The following is a 20,346-nucleotide window of genomic DNA, read 5'->3' as shown; positions in this document are numbered from 1 at the left end:
TAAAGTTTTCAGCCGGTTCAACTTCAGGCATTTTTTTGCAGCCGCAAAATGTTTGTTGTGTTATGTAATGTAAAGTTGAATTTGTATTTGTCATATTAATAACTTACATAATGAAAAAAATTGATTCTTGGAACTGTGTGACAATACTATACTGCCACACAAAAGTATCCCGACACTATGCTGTATCAATATTTTCCCCCACCCCTACTGTTTACGCACTTTCAAGTTTACGCTGAGTCTCGTTGGCTTCTGTCTGTAAATGAGTTGAATTATCTTTGAGTCCTTCGGCCCTGTTGACGAGGCCTCCCTCCTTCACATCCTAATGGACAGAAACAGAATCATATCAGTCTTTTATTCTCATTACCATTGCTAAACATTGAGGTTACATTACTAATAGCACCTGAGTAGGGCTGGGTATCGGTACTTGAAATAACCCAGTACCAAGTGGTATTTAACTTCTCCAGTCAAATGATAAATGATCCTTTTCGTACCCTGATCTGGAAAACAATGACTACTTGGATGGTTTTGCTCGCAGCCAATCAGCACGAGCATTATTCTAAATGGCACCTGAGGTTAGCCCTCTACTGCAGCAGCTACAATCCATTTAAGCCCCGTTTCCACCAAGCAGTACGGGTGTGGATGGTACCAATAGAACTGTTCTATACCACCTCTGTTGGGGTTCCTAGCACACAGATCTGGTACTAAAAGAGGGAGCTGTGAACACTGCAGTCTGATTGGTCAGTAGATCATCTTCAAGCGTTTATATATATTAATTTCGACCGGGTTGTGTGAACTGGTTCCAAAGGTACCATACTTAAAGTGTTCGGTGGAAATGGGCTTTAGTCTGTGGTGTATTGAAGTTGTATGGATCAGAAGTTCAGCGTGCCAAGATGCCACCAAACTGTTCAAAAGAACGGTATACTGCACACCTGTGGCATCTGGAGGCATTTTATGCAACCAAGTGCTTCCACTCATGTGATGGGTATCAAATAAGGTTGAAAAAAAACGTATCAAACGAAGTAATATTGATATCTTAAAGGGTACTGGTTGTGGTACTGGTATTTTTTAAACGATACTCAGCCCTACACCTGAGTTACCTTTGAGGCCTGATCAACAGCCTCTCTGGACTGATTTGCTGCCATCTCTGCCTCTTCTATGGCCTTTATGATGTTATTATAGGCTCCTACACTCAGCACACTGTGCAGGTCAGTACTGTTGGTAGAGTTATGAAGCACCCTGCAAAAACATAAAGTCAACATGAACACTACAGTTTTATCTATCCACTTTCTTTAGCTCCTCTGTTTCACACTCACTGCTGAAATTCTGCTGCCTCTCTGTTGAGCTTCTCTGCGTGCTCCTCAGCTTTGCTCACAATATCCACCTTTGTCTTAATCTGGACGATGTTGTTTAACTTCTTTAAGAGTTCCAGCTTGGCACCGTCTAACTGAGCTGCGTGATTCTCAAATTCCTGCAGTGTAAAGACAATAAACTCAGTTTGAACACTCAAAATCTTGCCTCCTGTAATCATGGCGGTAAAAGATGCCTGCTTACGCTCTTAATTTCCTCAAGCATTAAAAAGACGTCGGTGGTGTTCTTTAGCAGGTCTCTAGTCATTCCAGTCACAGGAAGGAGCGCGCTTTGTTCCCCTTCCAGCTGAGACTGAAGATGCTGGCAAACGTTGAACAAAGAGAGGTGAAAACATCTGTGTGATGCTACAAAGAGAGAGAACTGTATGATCCGACATTATATGCCAGCTATGTTTCGTGTCACCTCCAGATGCTGTAGGGTAGCACCACTCTTCAGGTTGAGGCTCTGTGTCCTGTTGACTCTGTCCTTCGTGTCTGACAGCAGCACAGCCACTTCCCTCAGAGCAGAGTCTGAGGCCATCAGTGAGTCTGCAGTCTGATTTAACACAGCCTGGTTGGTTTCCACAGGATCTGTCATGTTCCTGATTATGTCCAGCACTGAGGAGAACACACAGACTTTGGATTTTACAAGTTAAGACAATCTACACGGTTGCACTGATGGTAATTTGCAAGATTGTAGATCATGATTATTGAACACTGACTAAAAAAATGTCTGTTTCTCAACAACCAGAGCTGCATATTTATACTAACCTACAATAACATTTTATCTTTGTTGACCTTTTATTCATTGGTTTAATTGTTCATGTCTTTTGTTCATCCAAACGTGAAACAACCCAATCGCCAGAGCAAATGTTGGCACTGAACGTTTCTGCAAACCAGGTGTATGTCATTTGTATGTTTCATATGTAGCAGATATGTTGAAACTAGCATGTGATTAGGTTTAGGCACAAAAAAACACTTGGTTAGGGTTAAGAAAATATTATATTTTGTTGCCGAAGTTGCTGAATACCAGCGCATATGGGTAGTGACTTCTGCATCAGACACTGATTAAAAAAGCTGTCCTTTCACTTTGGCATGATAAGCTGCTGAGCGCCGTTGGTCAGTAGCACCGCCTGACAGTGTCAGAGGGAAACGCAGCTGGACAACAACGTAAGGGGCGAAAAGTCCAAGTAGGGCAGGGTGTTGGATGGGTCCAACGATGACTGACTTTTACCCTAGAGGCCAGTGTTCACTTTCCGTATGAATGTAGAGCCATACCCTGTTATTATTTTGTAAACCTAACCACCTGCTTCCGTTGCCTTAAAGGGATAGTGCGCCCAAAAATGAAAATTCAGCCATTATCTACTCACCCATATGCCGATGAAGGCCCTGGTGAAGTTTTAGAGTCCTCACATCCCTTGCGGAGATCGGCGGGAGGAGCGGCTAGCACACCTAATGGCACCCCAGACTAATGTCTGAGCAGTATGGAGAATTTTGTGTTCTTGGACGTTAGTCTGGGGCGCCGTCTGCCATTAGGTGTGCTAGCCGCTCCCCCTTGGATCTCCGCAAGGGATGTGAGGACTCTAAAACTTCACCAGGGCCTCCATCGGCATATGGGTGAGTAGATAATGGCTGAATTTTCAATTTTGGGTGCACTATCCCTTTAACCTAACCACGTGCATGTGTTGACTAACCGTAACCACGGTACATGTGTTGTTGAAGGGAAAAAATATCAAATTTCGATGTTGTACCATCGTAGTTCATTTATTTTGAAAGAGAATTGCACATTTCCCCTCAAAACGAAAGTGTGTTTTGAAAAAACAGAATGTGTGTAAAAGGCTGAAGTTGACATGACATCCCAGTACATCAACAACAGATGCACCCAGACAACAGATGCACCCAGGCTACCTTGCACATCATATGTCGACATGGAAAGTCGATGACCAAGCAACGCATTGTGACGAGGTTGTTGGTTTTTGTGGCTACAAACACAACTGAAAATGTCCCAAACTCTCGTTAAAAAACATCCATTTTTGTCATTAGAAACATGGCTGAAAATGTAACATATTGGTGTTTTGCAGAATTGTACAATGCCAGCATTTCAACATTTACAGAGATAGTTGGGGTTAAGCACTGACCTTGATTGATTAGGCTCAGGATGGCACCTGAACAAATCCAGTTTCTGGTACAGATTGGTGGCAGTACCTCTAAAGATCAGTCCAGGCTAGCTGTTTCCCCCTGCGTCCAGGCTTTATGCTAAGTTGTACCATCATATTTAGCATATGGATATAAGAGTACTATCAATCGTCCTTTCTAGGTCTTGAAAAAAGTAAATACTCCCAAAATGTTGGGGAGTACTAAATCAAGATTTTAGAGTCCAAGTTTTTTCTTTTAAAATGATTGTTATTTTTCTGCGAGTGCCGCTGAGAGGGTTACGAATCTTCTTGAAGAAAAGTTTGTTGTGGTGGTTGCAGCTTTAAAAGTGGGAGAGTTGTGAATCATTGTAAGTGGCTGCCCTAGATGTGCCTTCTGCTTCACATCATTGTGAAGTGAGTGTGATTTGCGTCATCATAGTGAGGAGCCAAATAACAGGTGCACCATTTCATTCATGAGCTCAGCATAATCTCTATGCCAGAAAGCAACCAATGAATACATTTCAAGGAAAATCTCACAGTGGTGTGCGTCCTCCTGCTCTCTGCCAGCCCGGCCTCTCTGACCAGCGCAGCCTCGCTCTCTCATCTCCTGCACGACGCGCTGAGCCTCCTCCATCATCCTGGCTCTGTCACTTTGAGACAGAGTAGCCGACTCTCCAGGTTTCACCTCAGTTTGCTGCTTTATCAAATCTGACACATCACAATAACAGAGACACTGCTCTTAATGACACACCTGAGGCTGAGGCCGATCATTCAGTTTCCTTTCTAGTCCTACAAAGTCACAGACCACTCTCAGGCTTGGCCCAGTCTGACTTCAGCCAGCCCACAGAGCAGTGGGTAATGTCACAGCAGTGTAAACACATAAATCATACTAATGTTAACTGATGTACCTTGTATTGCTGTGAGGAGAGTTTCAGCTTCAGAGAGAAGATCCTCCGCCTTTAACTTTGTTTCACTGGCATTCTGCAAGACTTCCTCCAGATCTGATACAGCTTCAAGTGTCTGGATATTTGATAGAAATGTCAAAATTGTGTCAACATGTGCTTTTAGATCAATTTATGTACATTAATGCAGCATTCTGTGGATGAAATGTGCTGTACTGAAAATGCAGTTATTCTGGTGGAGTTTTAGTTTGATTAACTGTTGGAAATTCACTCCAGGTACCTGGTCGGTCAGTTGACTCAAGTCATCTCTGACAGCATCCACATCTGCTTCCAGCTGTTCAACCTTTGGATCCAGGTGTCTCACGGCGGTGCTGTACCTCCAAACCCGAATCTGCAAAACACGGGTGGGAAGTTTTTTCTTTTGGCAAACTCTTTGGCACACGCTTAAGGGACTTTTTTAAAGGGACACTACACCCCAAAATTAAAAATACATATTTTTCCTCCAACCTGTAGTGCTATTAATCAGTCTAGAGTGTTTTTGGGTGAATTGTCAAGTGTTGGAGATATCACCAGTAGAGATTTCTGACTTCTTTAAAATAATGTAGATGGCACTTTGTCTCTTTTCAGAAATCATGACTCAAGATAATTCACAGACCTTGAGCAGTTTCATGTCAGAACAATTTTCTGTCTACTGAACTACACCTGCCAACTATCACTGCGCTGAAGGAAGCGTGCATCTATTGTCAAGAGTCTTGTGCCCGTGACAGAGATGTAAACATTAACGGCGTCCTCCTCAGCTGAGCTGTAACGTAGTTAGCTCAGTGGTGCTAGGTGAGCCGGCAGTAGATGCACACTTGGTATTGGGATGGTTCGTAACCACACACATATCGTAAAACTTCATCAACTCTACCTTGGTTTCAGAAATGTTAGCCTGCAGGTCGTTCAGCCTGAAGATGGAACCAGCGGCATCAGAGACGTTCTGCAGCTGCTGCTTCTGCTGAGCCAGGACATCATCCATCCTTTCCAAGTCGAGCAGTAAGGACATAGTACAGCTGTCACATTCTGTCAGTAAATACAAGAAGAGGATGAATCAGAGTAATACAGTCTAATTGTTTATGTAACATGATTGTGAGATGGATCTTGAGCACAAACTCACCATGGCAGTGAGCACCACAGCTGCTGTTTCCAGATGTGATGCACTCTATTGAAAGGAAAGGATATTAAAAAACAAATCTCATCACATCAAGGCCAGTTTACCAGTCATGAGCAGCACTACTCAGCCTGTGAAAATGGTTGTATAATGTCTGAGGAAATAACTCCTCAGTTCAAGCTTTGAGACTACAAATTTATACCAGAAGGCCTCTGTTACAAACTGTAGCGTGGAGTTACCCTGCATTCACGTGGTGTCGGAATAATCACAAAAATGAGTTCCCAACAGGGAAAATTCACATTAACGCCTCCTCGAGTCGGAACATCTTGGAAAGATAGTAACAAACATTTTATCAATCTACATATTGCATGTTAATTTTTTAGGTTGCTGTCCACGAGGAGTGTTTGCCAATTTTTAGCATTAGTCAGGTAAAGCAGTATTTTAGTAGTTTTAGGAGACATACTGGTGCAACAAAATCACGTCAGACTGTTATCAACATGTTGTTTAAATACTCTGAACCATAAGATTAAACACATCTGATCTGTAGCGTCCATGTTGTTTCCACATTACGACTGATAGCTTTTGAACACACCAAAGCTTGAAGAATGACCTTCAAAGGGATCCAAGGAGCATGTGAATGCAGCATTAAAATGGGTATGTATCAGACAGGGAGCATATGACAAAAAAAGATGTGTTGTGCATTTTGGTACATGTAGTCTTACTATATAATGATGAAAACTCTGTCTGTGTGTGTGTTCCACGTTTTTCTCCTCACTGACTTGGTCAATCCATGTGAAATTTGGCACAGTGGTAGAGGGTCATGGGAGGATGCCAATGAAGTAATATTACATCAATTGGCCAAAGGGGGGCGCTATAGCAACCCATTGAAATGGCAAACTTTGAATGGGCATATCTCATGCCCCGTATGTCGTAGAGACATGAAACTTTGCACAGAGATGCCTCTCCTCATGAGGAACACATTTGCCTCAAGAACCCATAACTTCCGCTTATATAGATTTTCCGCCATTTTGAATTTTGTGAAAAACACTTCAAATGGATCTCTTCCTAGGAAGTTTGAGCGATCTGCATGAAACTGGGTGAACATAATCTAGGGACCAATATCTAAAGTTCCCTCTTGGCAAAAGTTGGAAAACTTACTAAAACTGAGCTTCTATAAGGCAATGAATATTGCGGAGGGCGTGGCTCATCACATAAAGGTGTATAACATCTCAAGGGTTTCACCCATCACCACGCAACTTTGTAGGCATATGACCACACATAATCTGAGGGGACCCCTCCATTATTGACCCCATCAAACAAAATGGGGGCGCTAGAGAGCTCATTTCTTATCTGGGCCTAACCGCCATATGGATTTTTACTAAACTTGGTAGATATGTAGAACAGGACGCCTCAAGGTGACTGGAGAAATTGAACTCTAATTGGCAACTGGGTGGCGCTATAACAACAGAAAAATGCTTCAAAATGGCTAAAATGCGACCGATCACTGTGGCTCCCCCTGTGGACCAATGTTGGTGTTTTCTAATGTTTGGTATGACTAAGTCATGGTATGGTATGCTGTACATAATCACGGAAACTGTCAGTGTGTCATTCTGTCAGTCAGTCATTCTGTCTGTCCCACGTTTTTCTACTCACTGACGTGGTCAATCTATGTGAAACTGCACATAGGCATTGAGGATTGGCATAGGTAGAAGGTGACAAAGCTACCAATGGGTATGGACTAGTCTTAATGGTGTTTTGGAGCTTGACCATACTGGGGACCAAAAGTTAGGATATCTCAGCCTCTGAAACTTTGATTTTGACCATTCTTTTTAAAATCTGTCTCGTATGACTCCCCCGACTTTATGGAGGTCCAATATTAAATCGTCTATCCCTTCAAAATAAAGTAAGAAATTGTACTGATTGACCCTCGGTTAAGGATAATCACACATACTCGGAAAACTGACTGTTAACTTTGTGTTTAACTGAAAGACATTTCAATCTAACCTTTATGTGTCTGTATTTGTATAAAATATATATTTACCTCCAGTCAGAGAATCACAAATGTTCGAGCTGTCCTTGCAATTGCAGGGCTTGCAGCTGCCTCCATACACCACTGGGTTACCATAGTAACCAAATGCACATCTTAAAGAGAAGAAAAATAGGAGGGTAAACTGTAATTTTTTTTATTGTCAATCCTACGTGCGAATATAATTAATGTGCCTTGCATCGAGCAGTGGACAGTGGGGATTAGGGTGCAACATTTTGCTCATAATCATGAGACGTAGATGATGTTTTTGTTTGGTTATGTGTCACTTCCTCAGCAGCAGACAAACCTCTCACATCTGGCTCCACTGTAACCACGTTTACACAAGCACTCAACCACTCCTGAGCCAATGTCCAGGCAGGCCAGAGCGAAACTGCAGAGACACATAATAAGGTCTTCACACTGATGCAGAGCAGAAATCAGGTGAGCTTGGCTGAGCTAGGTAATAAAAAAAGAGACCGACTTGTTCCATGTAAAGGGGCACGGACAGGCACGGCAGGTGCTCTCAGCTGCGTTTCCATAGTAACCCTCTTTACACCGTTCACAGCGGTCCCCGGTGGAGTCAAACTGACAGTTCTGGGGGTGAGTTAGATCAAACACAACATGAGCAACATGTTTTCTGTTTGGGTTGGCCCACAAATGCCACAGCCTTTAAAGGTCCAGTGTTAGCGGGATTTAGTGGCATGTAGAGGTGACGAGTGCAGACTGCAGCTGAAACTTCTCCTGCTTTTAATTCCTTATTTGTTCATTGCTCTGGAGGATTTTACATGGAACCAAATGGTCTGTAGAGGTTTCCTTCTCCTCAAAATAAACAGAACAGGTGATTTAAACCCAAAAAACACAGAATAAAGCAGTTTCATGTTTAAAGAAATCTGTTGTTTCAATGTGGAAGGGACTATGAACCACAGTGGCCAACGTGAAAGCACAAATGGTCCTATCCAGAGCCAGTGTTTGATTTGTCCATCCTGGGCTACTGTAGAAAAACATGGCGGTGCAACACTGATTGATCAGTGATCTCTGTAGATGTGGACCCGCTCCCTATGTAGATAAAAAAGGCTCATTGTAAGGTAACAACAACACAATGGTTCTTACTTTCAGTCATGTTTAATCTGCTTCCTGTTTTATTTTGTAGATTCTCTCCTCATGTGTCGTGTCTGGTTTTACTTCCTGTCTTTGTGTGTTTTCCCACCTGTTTTCTGTCACACCTGTCTCGTTAGTCCTTCCCTGTTCCAGAGTCTCCCTTCACACCTGTTCTGTGTTAGTCTTGTTTGCTCCACCCTAGTGTTTCCCACCACAGCCTGGTTGTTAGCCAATCCCCATTTCCCTCCTTCTGCCCGTGTCCTCCTGCTCCAGCTGTGTCTCATTTTTGTGATTAGTTTTCTGTGTATATATATACCTGTGTTTCACTTTGTTCCTTGTCAGTTTGTCTGTGTTCATGCCTTGTGTTCATTGCTGTGTTCTTGGCGTTGTTCCATGCTCTGTTTCCTGCCTGCTCTTGTGTTTGGATTTTTTATACCTAATTTCATCGTATTATCCTGGTTGGTTTTCAGTTTAGTTTTGGTACTGCTGTCATTTGGACTTTCAGTTACCTGCCTGTTGTCAGTTACCAGATGTTTCTCATCAGCTTTATTTTAACTCACTTTTTGTATTGTACTGTATTTCTTGATCTTTGCTGAACAACAGTTTTGTGCGAAAGGAATTAAAGGGATAGTGCACCCAACAATGAAAATTTAGCCATTATCTACTCACCCATATGCCGAGGGAGGCTCAAGTGAAGTTTTAGAGTCCTCACATCACTTGCAGAGATCCAAGGGGAGAGGAGGTAGCAACACAACTCCACCTAATGGAGGCTGACAGCGCCCCAGATTCAAACGTCCAAAAACACATAATTGAAACTACAAAATATCTCCATACTGCTCGTCCGTAGTGATCCAAGTGTCCTGAAGCCCCGACATAAAAAGTTGTTTGGAAAAACATCATCTGAACTTTTTAGCCTTTTTTTTTTTTAGCCTATATATTTTGTGGTTTCAATTATGTGTTTTTGGACGTTTGAATCTGGGGCGCCGTCAGCCTCCATTAGGTGGAGTTGTGTTGCTACCTCCTCTCCCCTTGGATCTCCGCAAGGGATGTGGCATATGGGTGAGTAGATAATGGCTGAATTTTCTTTTTTGGGTGCACTATCCCTTTAAAGGCCTGTCCTAAATATAAGCTTGTTGATTTCACTGATTTAAGCAAATCATATCCCGGGCTATTAATTGAAGTTTTACAGTATATATATATATATATTATGGGTCTTCGATAAATCATGGGAAGGTTTTTAAATTTGGTCCATGAAAATGAGGAGGAATCTTGAGTAAAGAAAACACACTTATTACATTATATTCCATTTCTGCCAATATATCCCTCTAAATCCTTCACACTGGACCTTTAAGTGTGCTGTAAATCAACAATTGTGCCATTGTATGTGTGCACGTGTGTGAGCACCAACCACACAGTTCCCTGTTCGCTCATCACACTCATTGGAGAGTCCATTGCAGCTACATGGCACACACTGACCCCGGTATGGTCCGGCCCGCTCTCTGTAGAAGCCGGAGCTGCACCTCTGCACAGACACAGAGAGCTGAACAGTCGACTGTGGGACAATTAACACAAGCAAACACTCCAACCCCACTGACCTGCTCAGGAGAAACCTTTTATCACTAAGTAATCACGCTGCAAAGTGATTAACGGCAAGAACATGTGGATTTAATCATATTAATTACATACAGTATCAGATGCATTTGTCACAAAGGAAATTAATAGTCTCCAGTGAGTTGTAAATTAGGGTGTGACATGGAGGCAGAGGGAAATTCACATGGTGATATACACACTAAAGAGAGAGTTTGCATTAGAAATGGATGCCATAAAGAGTTTTTTTTTGTTCTAGAGACATAATAAAATGCACATCTAATAGTGATAGTAGCTTTATCAACCCACATCAGCATAAAATTAACTTTCTAAAAGGGGTTGGAAGAGTATTAGGTGGATCATTAAATTATCCCATGACATTATTTTGCAGCATAGTCTGCAGTGTAATCTCCTTACGGACAACAAGTGTAAAATAAATATATGAAACCCCAACAAAGCGTTGCGTTACCTGTGTGATGGCGCCTGCTGTCTGGTTGCTGAATGAAGGATCACAGAACTTTTTGGTGCTGTGTGTCCTCTGGTGGATCTGACTGTGTCTGTCATACGTACACTTTGAGTGTTTCTCAGTAGAAACCGGAGCCAAGCAAAGCAAAAACAACCACGCTGCACTGCAAAGCAAAGATTTATTCCACTGCATTATGAACTATACAGTGAGCCATGTGAGTCTAAAAAAAGCCTCTGAGAGCTCCTCCTCCCAGGTAAACCCTGCAAAAGGTGAACCTTGGAGCTTTTTATGCGAGACACATAAAAAAAAGCTGGACAGTGAGAAACAGTAAGTGTGATGAGCGTGGTGCACAGTTGGGCTCAAGGTTCAGTGAGGTGTGGTTGAGCTTGCAGACATTATGGTCTTTTGGAAGCAGTGGCGCATGTGTTTAGTTGAACAATGCAAAGTGCAGATAACACGACAAATACACACAGGAGAAAATGGTTATCACTTTATTATCAGTCAGTCCACAAGTTAAGACATGTCGGCTGATCCAGTAAGTAACTGATACAATATTGTTTATAATGGTAGAAAAAAAAAGCCACAGGAAAGAAAACTGAAACATTTATTTGCATTGAAAATAAAAAGTTTGTTCTGTTTCAAAACACATTCAAGCTGAAACACTGAAGCCACCAGGCTCATACTTTATTTCATAATGTGTGTCCCCCACCAACACCACCACCAACACCTCCCCTTCTCAGTTTGTCATTTTCTACCACGCATAATAAAAGTTATTGCAACAAAAATACCAAAGGTTTGCAGTCTATAGATATAACAAAGAGAGTGAAAAATAAACTGTGGCACACATTGCTCAGTGAGTCATTCGGTATCCACAGAAGTGTGATGTGTTTAAAATTCACAAAATGTACATTGTTTTGTAGACTCTACAAAATTAAAGGGTTTGTATAATGTTAATGAATAACATGGGGGGAGATGTCCCTTTCTGAGGCGTCCTGCATCAAAACATTAGTTACTTAGATTTTCTTGTACCGTAAAAATTCAGTTTAACACCCAGTCCCTTTTACTAACCCAGTGTGGCTACACATTTTTGACAAACTAAGTCCTGTCTCAGTTAGAGCCCCGGTCTGGTCTTTTTTTTTGTAGTTCTTCAGATGTATAAAAGCAGATTGTTGGCTACCTCAAATTATGTGTCCATTCCTGAATTACAATTAATACTCATACTGGTTTAACTAAACAATTGAAATGTATTTCCTGATCTTTGCTGAGCAACTGTTTTGTGTAAAAGGAATTAAAGGCCTGTCCCAAATATAGGTCTGTTAATTTCAGTGATAAAAGCAAATAATAGCTCGGGCTATTGATTTAAGTTTTACGGTATGTTTGTATGTACCTGTTATAGAGTGCTCCAGGTATGAGTTCTCAAGCGTAGATGCCTGAAATAAGGTCTGTGGTTAACACAAGCTTAAGAGACTGTCACGTTTTGTTCTACCACATAGAATACGTCAGTAAATACCCAACTCATGAAATTTTTAGTTTATGTGTCTTCATCTTAGAAAAAGCGGTTGCTAACCAAGCGGCAACCTCCAGGGATGACGAGTGAAGCCAATGTGGAAGTGCCAGAAACTGCAGTTCGTTGAATGGCCACTTGAGGCAGGCTCCAAAAGCAAGTCAATCCCCATAGACCCTCATGTTAAAATGCTCAACTTTACAGCAGAAATAAACATGTTTACAGCCTCGTACAAGAAACGGTTTTGGTCTCTATAGTTAATTTCCTCACCCCCTGTACAGGTGGTGATTTTTTTTTATAACTCATCCGTTTAAATTTTATTAAGGCTTAAAGTTGCGCATAATTAAGGGCGTGGTCACTTTGAGTGACAGGTGGCGCCATCATGGGTGCCTAACTAGCTGCTGGCTGTCTGCTAGGCCTCATCTCAGCTAATTCGCAAGTCTTTGTACCTGACCTCTCAGCCGTGTTTGTGCCTTTTGGATATTTTGTTTCATGAGGGAGCTGGCACCAAGTAGGAGCATGAGCGGGAGCAGCCAACACCACAGGGCTAGCCAAAGTAGCATAGCTTGTTAGCCTAGCTTGTTAGCCTTAGCTAACTTAGCAGCTTCGAGCGTGGTGTGCGTGTTTAAGCAACCAGGCTTCATTTGGCCCACCTCTTTGCCCATTTTTGATTGGCCAGGAGTTGGGCGGAGTCAGGCTCCAAGATGGCGACGGCCAGAACTACTTACTTTGAGCTTCAAACCCGCTCCTCAGAAACCAATGGGTGACGTCACGGTGACTACATCCATATTTTTATACAGTCTATGTTGCTAACAAGTGGCTAAATGAGATTACAGATCGTCATCACATGGCTTCGAACACGACTTTAGGCCTACTGTCATGTTATGGTAGTCATGTTACATCATGCGAACATAGTGTAGTTTGTTTATAGTCTAGCATTAACTTTTTACTGCTGGCAAATGCATTAGTCTTCAAAAATCATAAAAGCGGTGTGAAGATTATCTTGCTGAACACGTTTCATAAACATTTGTTTGCCACAGAGTTTATTTTCTGCAATAATCCAAAATCCAATTAAAAAATCCCACAGGCTTTTATGACGAGGAAACCAGTGTGATGCTAACTTCTGCATCGGCCTACAGAAAAGCGTCATCCCTGGAGCACTCTATATAGTAGGCTTACATACCAACATGTAGTAGTAGTATAGTATTGTAGTTTCATTGGCTTGCTAGCAATCATTAGCATTGCTAGCTATCTAGAAGAGCAAACATTTTTTGCAAACTCAAATAAAAACAATTAGCCTGAAGGAAAGGCTACAAGGCTTTTAGATAATCTATTAATGGATCAGGAGGTCAATTAAGTTAGTCATTTTTCATTTTGAGCTCAGGGACTATTTTAATTATTATTTTTGTGCAACTACAAGTTAGACTAATCAATAGAATTTTAGGAAGTATCTGTGGCCACAGAGGCTGGTATGTGTACGTCCCTGAGAGAAGCAATGTGTTCATTGTTAAAGGTCCATATGAGCACCAAACATTATCCACAGTGTCACAAAGGGTGGTATGGAGGACAAAAAAATGCCAAAGTCAAACATAAATAAATAAATGACTGGACAAATAAATTAATATTTCCCTTTATATAATTTCACTATTTATTTACTTTCCTATTTAGGTTTTCTTTTTATTTAGTTATTTCATAAATCTTAAAATTTATTTAGCATTTTTTTATTTCAAATTTATTTATTTATTTTTTGTTATTTTTTTATTTCAGTATTTCTGCATTTATTTATTGATGATTACATTTCTTTTTTTTTTTATTTTGGTAGTTTCCATCCTCCATAAATTTCATTAGGAGGTTCAAAAATATGGATAAAATGGGCTGTATCAGTAATGTCTGATGCTGTTTGAGGTCCTCCGACACTCCAGTGAGTTTATCATTAAAACACAACTGAGGCATCTGATCAGAATCATAGGACAGGGTACAAGGCGTAGCTCGCAATGCCACATGTGTTTCTGCCGTCTCTGATCATTCGCATGTAGCCGCTTTCGCCCCAACTGCTTCCCCAACTAAAAAAAAAAAACAAGAACAAAAACAGGGATTCATATTAAAAGAAAATACAAGAAACGTGTACATATGATTTATATTCGAAATGTAGTGTTCAACAAAATCAACCCATGTTATTATATGGAGGGAGGGGTTCTCTGACCTGTTTTTGATGATCCAGTAGTCTTGGCCTCCCTCAGAGCCGTAGCCAACCAGCAGCACCGCGTGACTCAGATTGTTCGGGTTACAGTTGGGCTCATCGTATATTCCTGCAAAGGAAATTTCAACCTGCATTAATTTATTGTTTGGCCACTTGGGGGCAGCAGAAACAAGCTGTAAAGACAACACTGACATATTATCACCTTTTAAGGCATAGTTGCTCAAAGTGCAGCCCATTAGTGGCCATTGTGTGTCACCTCCAAATGTTACATGAAATGCATCCATTACATTTTAATCATCCATGGGCAATTTCAATAATTTTACCTGCAATATCTCACATTTAATACGCTACTCCACTACTGCATCAAACTATAGCTCCCTAATGAGTGTCTGTCAGGGTAGGAATGACAGCTTGTAGGAAACCTTGCTAGTGTTGCGGAAATTACATTAGGTCATCAGTGTTACAGCTAAAATAAGTTAGCTTAGTAGACAACTTAGCAGTTTAATGTGGAGGTGAGCTGGAAAAAGCCACAATAGCAAAACACTGTATGGTTGAGAAGAAATGGAAGTTTCAGGAAAAATGGATTAACTCTCACTTCATCGGACCTCAGGGGACAGTCATCTGCAAACAGGTTGGTGCAGAGCTCAAGGAAATTATTGTTTAACGCCATTATGGGACAAATCATAAATCCTATGGCAAATTCATGAGTTAAGAGTGTAAATGTAAGGTTGAACAGTTTCAGCCAGATCAGTACAAACTAATAAGACAAACCTGTTAGCACAGGCTACAGTTAAAGACATCAGGTAAGGAGTGACAGTACATTTCATTAAGAGACATGTTTACGTCCACTTGATGATTCTAACTCCAATTTTCATTCTTCTTTTAGTTCTGTCATACATGGCTTTTTAGCTGCTAAATGTTCCACAGTTTCCACCACCTAGTTGCTACCTTTGTCTGCTCTTTAGCACTGAGCAGGGAGCGTACAGTGAGTTTATCAGAACCAAAAACAGTGAAGTTGCGGACTAAAACAATGAGCTGAAACATGCTGCAAAGCTCTCTACTGGTTTGTCACTTTGAGCAACATAAGTGATTTGATTCCTTTGTTAGTATGAAAATATTGATTACGCCAGCTAAAAAATATATATAGATATTAATCACTAACATAATGATTGTATAGAGGAAGTATTTTAATATTAACCTGAGCTGTAGAACAAGAAGCTTGCATGATCTGCATCAACAGCTACTGTGATTGGCCCGATAGTTGCCACGGCATCAGCCAGAGCCTGCTCATCTCCTTTGGGTATGAACCTGTAGTCTCTGATATGTGCAACTGCAAGTCTGCTGTCGTAGTAACAGGGCTGGGTGTCCTGTGGAGAGAAATACAGAGCGAGAAATTAACAGACACAGGTTAATTAACTGGTTTATGCTGCTTTGAGGCGGAGTCAGCAGCCTCACCACTGAGGTGTATGGGTAGGTGCTGGTCGACTGCAGCCCATTGCTGATCACATAGTCGTAGGCGTTGGCCATCCAGGCACCATTGCAGCCATAGGTACCATAAGATCTGGAGCAGTCCACCAGGTTTTGTTCACTCAGAGATACAAGCTGACCTGTCCTCTTGTATATTTGTCCCTCAATAGCTCCTGTAGTGCTGAAGGCCCAGCACGAGCCACAGTAACCCTGTGAACATCATTTAAAACATAATGTAGATTTGAAGGTGTTCATAATTCAGTCTACATAAAACCCACGTAATATGAATTTATACATTTCTTACCTGGTCTTTCACCTCAGTGACATAACCCTTTTTCCTGTAGTCCACAAACAAAGTGTCGTACTTCTTAGCATTGTTACGCAGCCTCCTGGCCGAGACGGTCTTCCCTCTCTTCACAAATTGGGAGTCGATCACGGCACCTTGCAAAACGTGGTACTCTTGTCTCGTCTACACATGGAGAACATCAGAAAGATTGTTCAAAGGAGGCGTTTCATATCTGGGGAAATTAACTAACTTTTTCTGCATTACCACTGCATGGTACGGCACGGCTTAACTCGACTCACAATATTTTGTTTTTCTACACGAAAAAGTTGATAGTACCTGGAACCTGATTTTTTTTTTGTGGCACTACCTCAGTCGAGATTCCAAGCGAGCTGAATCGATTACAGGAGGTGGAGTCAAAACACTGCAGACCACTGACATCCTGCACAACCCCACTATTTTTAAATACAACTCAGTCTCACTCCAAAGTCGTCGAATACCAGTACTTGGGCAGTGACTTCCAGCATCAGACGAAAAATGCTATCCTTTCACGCTGGCATGGTACGTGGCAACCTGGCGGCATCAGGGGAAACACAGCCAGACAGCAACATAAGTTAAGAGGGTGAAAGTCAGAGTAGGGCAGGTGGCAGGGGTGGCAAATGAGTCCAACAACCACTGACTTTCACCTTAGAGGTTGGTGTTCACTTCCTGTATGATTGTAAAGCCAAACCCTGTTCTTTTACACTTACGTTCTTTTACACTTACGTAACCATGTGCATTTGTTGTCGAAGAAAAAAACAGCAAATTGCGGTGTTGTACTGTCGTAGTGCTTTTATTTTGAAAGAGACTGTGTGCAAACTGTACATTTCCTGTGAAAACGGAAGTGTATTTTGAAAACAGACAATGCATGTAGCAGACTGAAGTTGACACGGTGTCACAGAACGTCAACAACCAACGCATCCAGGGAACATCCATCATATCTCAACATGGAAAGTCCATGACCAAACGTCGATATGTGAGGAGGTCGGAGTGAGAATGTGTTGCGCAAAACTACGCCATATACTACAACATAAAGTATGTACACTACACCGCACAATTGATGTAGTGCAGTCGTTCTCTGGCTGCTGATGTAAGCCACTAGTGTCACTGTAGTGATAAACTGAGAATCCAGCCTACATTTAGGAGGTTCTGTCTGCAGTGGAAAATGAAATAGAGAAAAGAACCTGGTGCTAAAAGAGAGCTGATTCGAGTTGAGCAGAGCCATGCAGTGGACATGAGGCATAAATTTCCTCATTAATTAAAGGATTAAAGGATTAAAGGATTGATACCATTCTCAGGTTTTTGAGGTAAATATGAAGCCAGAGCTAGGATTAGCAGAGCTTAGCACTAAAACTGAAAACACGGGAAACAGCAAGCCTGGCTTTGTCCAGAGGTAACAAAATCTGCCTACCTGCACCTTTAAAACTCACAGATTAAAGGTTCATTTATGCTCAATGTTAGATCTGTATACTGACACACATGGATCTTTCTATGCACAGGCCTACTCTGCGTTCGTGTTATCCATTTTTCCACATCCTTCCTAAAAGCTTAAGGATACAGACAAAATTGAGAATAACCACTAGAAACAGTGGGGGCGGTGTAGCGTAGTTCAAGCAAGACATGACCATACAAGGGATTATGTGCTGAACTGTTTCCTTGGCAGGAAGCAGTCACTTTCAAGCCAGACCAGCTGTTTCCACCTGTTGCTAGTCTTTATGTTAAGCCAAGCTAACTGGCTGCATGCTTGAACTTCATTTTGGGTAGACGGGAGAGTGGTATCAATGTTTTGATCTAACTCTTGAGAGTCATCTTTATTTTGACACTTTTCCTGCTTTATGTCGCAGTTCATAAAACAATAACTGAACAACATTAGTAGCATAGTAAGTGTATGTAAGTTTAAAAGGTTGTCACTTTGGACAGATGCGTCCAAATGAATGCAAATAAATCTAATAAATGCATTTTGTATTGATTGATAATCTGTTTATCAGGATTTGTATTGAAAATACTAAAAACATCTTGGCTCAATCACAGATTTATCTCAGTCTTTACTGTTGAGGATTATCAATAGTTCAGCCATGTTGGGATTTTCGAATGTTATCAGTAAACTTATGATAAGTTTGTTAATGCCATGAAGTCTTTATATTTACTTAGGAAAACTCCAATTAAGGCTTTAAGCAGTGGAACTTTTAGCACAGAGAGAAATTCACTCCTCACCAGGTCTCCATATTTATTCATGGCCATAGTGAACGGCCTCATCCCCATGAAGAACCCTTGATTGTTGTCTTCAATCATCTGTTTGTTCTGCTCCCAGATGGCCCTCCTTTGCATGTCGTCCTGCAAAACACATAACAGAGAGAGTCACATGAATCAGATCATGTATGCATTTACTGTTGGTGCATGGAGTCAACCTCACCATCTCTTCATAGGAGACGCCATGGCTGGTCTTCCAGATCTGCCACTCAGTCAGGACGGCCTCGTCTGAGTCTGAGGACACGTGCTGAGGGCCGCACAGCAGGACGGAGAGCAGAGCTGCTCTCAGCAGGAAGCTGGCCTGCTGGACTATGAGGACAAGAGCATCACATCTTTTATTTGTACCTAAAGAAATTGTTATTGTTACAGCTTGTGAATTGTTCTGTCATAACAGCATAACCAACAGCATAAGCACGGCACAGTTGTGTTGAAATGCTGTTTTTTTATTGACTGAAATTTGAATTTATGGTCAGTAGTATCATCAAATCAAATGCAAATAGCAGAAATTACTATAAACTAGGGCAGCTGTGGCTCAGAGGTAAATTGGAAGATCGGTTATTCAATTCCCAGCTCCTCAAGTATCCTTGGGCAAGATACTGAACCCCAGATTGCTCCTGATGGCTGTTCCACTGGTGTGTGAGTGTGTGTGAATGGTTACTGAGCACTACGTGGCACCCTGTATGGTAGCCAGTGTGCGACATGTAGTGTAAAAGCGCTCTGAGTGGTCGGAAGACAGGCAAGACACAAGTGCAGTCCATTTAGCATTTACTCAGCAGTGGCTAATGCAGCCTTAATATCCAAAATTTCCAAATAAACCATTTTCTTGAACAGTTTCTTTCTGGTTGAATTGTTGTGTACAGCTGAGAGGAAGACGCCTAACATTTCACCTGCAGGGTGAGGAGGCTGTGAGACTGCAAACAGCTGTAACCTTAACAAAACAGGTAATACAAAGAATTGCGGTTTAGAGATGCAAGAATAATCTGCTTTAGTTGCGAGAAAAATAAAGCACCTTGTCTGTTCTATGCAGCAGTTTACTCGTTAACATTAGGCTGTAATTTTATGCAGGGTGGCAGCATCAGTTTTGTGACTGCTACAGCTTCCGTATCTTCTTTTGAAAACCTCTGCCAAATGCAGAATGCACCATTTTTGCCAGTCAAAAGCAAAACATGACACGTTTCAGCACTTCTATAATAAAATGTGCTCTGTACTTAATAGATTGTTGAGTGCAAAGATAAGACAGCAGCTGTCTACAGTAAAAATGCAAGGTGTGTGTTCAAAAGTGAAAAATATATTTGTTTCTAAAGTGGGGTTGGTGCTCGCTATCTTATGAAACTGTGCTGAAAATTCTAATTTGTTAAGGCTACATGTTCTTCACAGACAAACACAGTCACTCTCACGACTGAACTCTCACTATAAATGCACTTTGATGTAAAAATATATAACATGTCTGATGTCTGATCTATCATAAATGAGGACTATGTGATGTCAGTGAATGATGACACAAACTTTACATGTTGCTGCTTGTACAAAGCAAATTGTAAGCTCAAATACACAAATGAGTTTTGTGGCAGAGCCCAAAGGCCAACACATTGTCTACTCACAAACAGCATCCATAGACTATAGACAGGACATTAAATGAAACATTGAATCTGCATTTTAAATGGAAGTTGTCTTAAAAATAAAAGGTACACAGATGTTTTTCCAACACCATACTCCATATGAAAAAAACAGCTTACCTGCACTGATGTGAGTCTGTTTTGTTCCCATGTTCTGAGAGGGACTCTGGGCAGCGACACAGCGACAGACTCCCTGTCAACCTTCCTTATATAGCTTTGCAGTAAGTGCATGTTTCCACTATACTTTAACGAATCCTTTAATCAGCACTTCTGCCAG

General features: G+C 41.4%; 2 protein-coding genes across 2 annotated transcripts in view; both read right to left on the bottom strand.

Moving 5' to 3' along the window:
• The window catches only part of lama3 (laminin, alpha 3), a 33,686-nt gene extending 22,713 nt beyond the window's left edge, over positions 1–10,973 (bottom strand). Inside the window, exons 1-15 of the mRNA XM_078168500.1 lie at positions 10,714–10,973; positions 10,066–10,179; positions 8,041–8,153; positions 7,867–7,950; positions 7,575–7,675; positions 5,540–5,584; positions 5,294–5,445; positions 4,664–4,774; positions 4,390–4,501; positions 4,019–4,189; positions 1,771–1,964; positions 1,552–1,668; positions 1,314–1,468; positions 1,098–1,236; positions 220–319 (exon numbers count right to left, since the gene is read on the bottom strand). Of these exons, the coding sequence (XP_078024626.1) occupies positions 220–319; positions 1,098–1,236; positions 1,314–1,468; positions 1,552–1,668; positions 1,771–1,964; positions 4,019–4,189; positions 4,390–4,501; positions 4,664–4,774; positions 5,294–5,445; positions 5,540–5,584; positions 7,575–7,675; positions 7,867–7,950; positions 8,041–8,153; positions 10,066–10,179; positions 10,714–10,902 (1,897 nt within the window). The 5' untranslated portion in view covers positions 10,903–10,973. The remainder of the gene's footprint in view (positions 1–219; positions 320–1,097; positions 1,237–1,313; positions 1,469–1,551; positions 1,669–1,770; positions 1,965–4,018; positions 4,190–4,389; positions 4,502–4,663; positions 4,775–5,293; positions 5,446–5,539; positions 5,585–7,574; positions 7,676–7,866; positions 7,951–8,040; positions 8,154–10,065; positions 10,180–10,713) is intronic.
• A 3,004-nt stretch (positions 10,974–13,977) lies between these two features.
• Positions 13,978–20,220, bottom strand: cts12 (cathepsin 12). The gene is made up of 8 exons (XM_033622307.2): positions 20,190–20,220; positions 18,617–18,762; positions 18,418–18,537; positions 16,186–16,350; positions 15,870–16,091; positions 15,613–15,781; positions 14,418–14,523; positions 13,978–14,277 (listed from the first exon to the last, which is right to left on the bottom strand). Exons 1-8 carry the CDS (start codon positions 20,218–20,220, stop codon positions 14,178–14,180), a joined length of 1,059 nt encoding a protein of 352 aa, XP_033478198.1. The 3' UTR covers positions 13,978–14,177.
• Between the last annotated feature and the right edge of the window lie 126 nt (positions 20,221–20,346).

Source organism: Epinephelus lanceolatus, chromosome 6 (genome assembly GCF_041903045.1).
Source record: "Epinephelus lanceolatus isolate andai-2023 chromosome 6, ASM4190304v1, whole genome shotgun sequence".
Classification (NCBI taxonomy): Eukaryota; Metazoa; Chordata; class Actinopteri; order Perciformes; family Serranidae; genus Epinephelus; species Epinephelus lanceolatus.
This window is presented reverse-complemented; position numbering and strand designations above follow the sequence as displayed.

Coding starts and splice junctions, on each gene's coding strand:
- cts12 (XM_033622307.2), bottom strand. CDS start 20,220: ATGGGAACAAAACAGACTCACATCAGTGCAG. Junction 18,763..20,189: donor ACAGACTCACATCAGTGCAG/GTAAGCTGTTTT, acceptor TTGTCCTCATAG/TCCAGCAGGCCAGCTTCCTG. Junction 14,278..14,417: donor TACTGGATCATCAAAAACAG/GTCAGAGAACCC, acceptor TTTTTTTTTTAG/TTGGGGAAGCAGTTGGGGCG.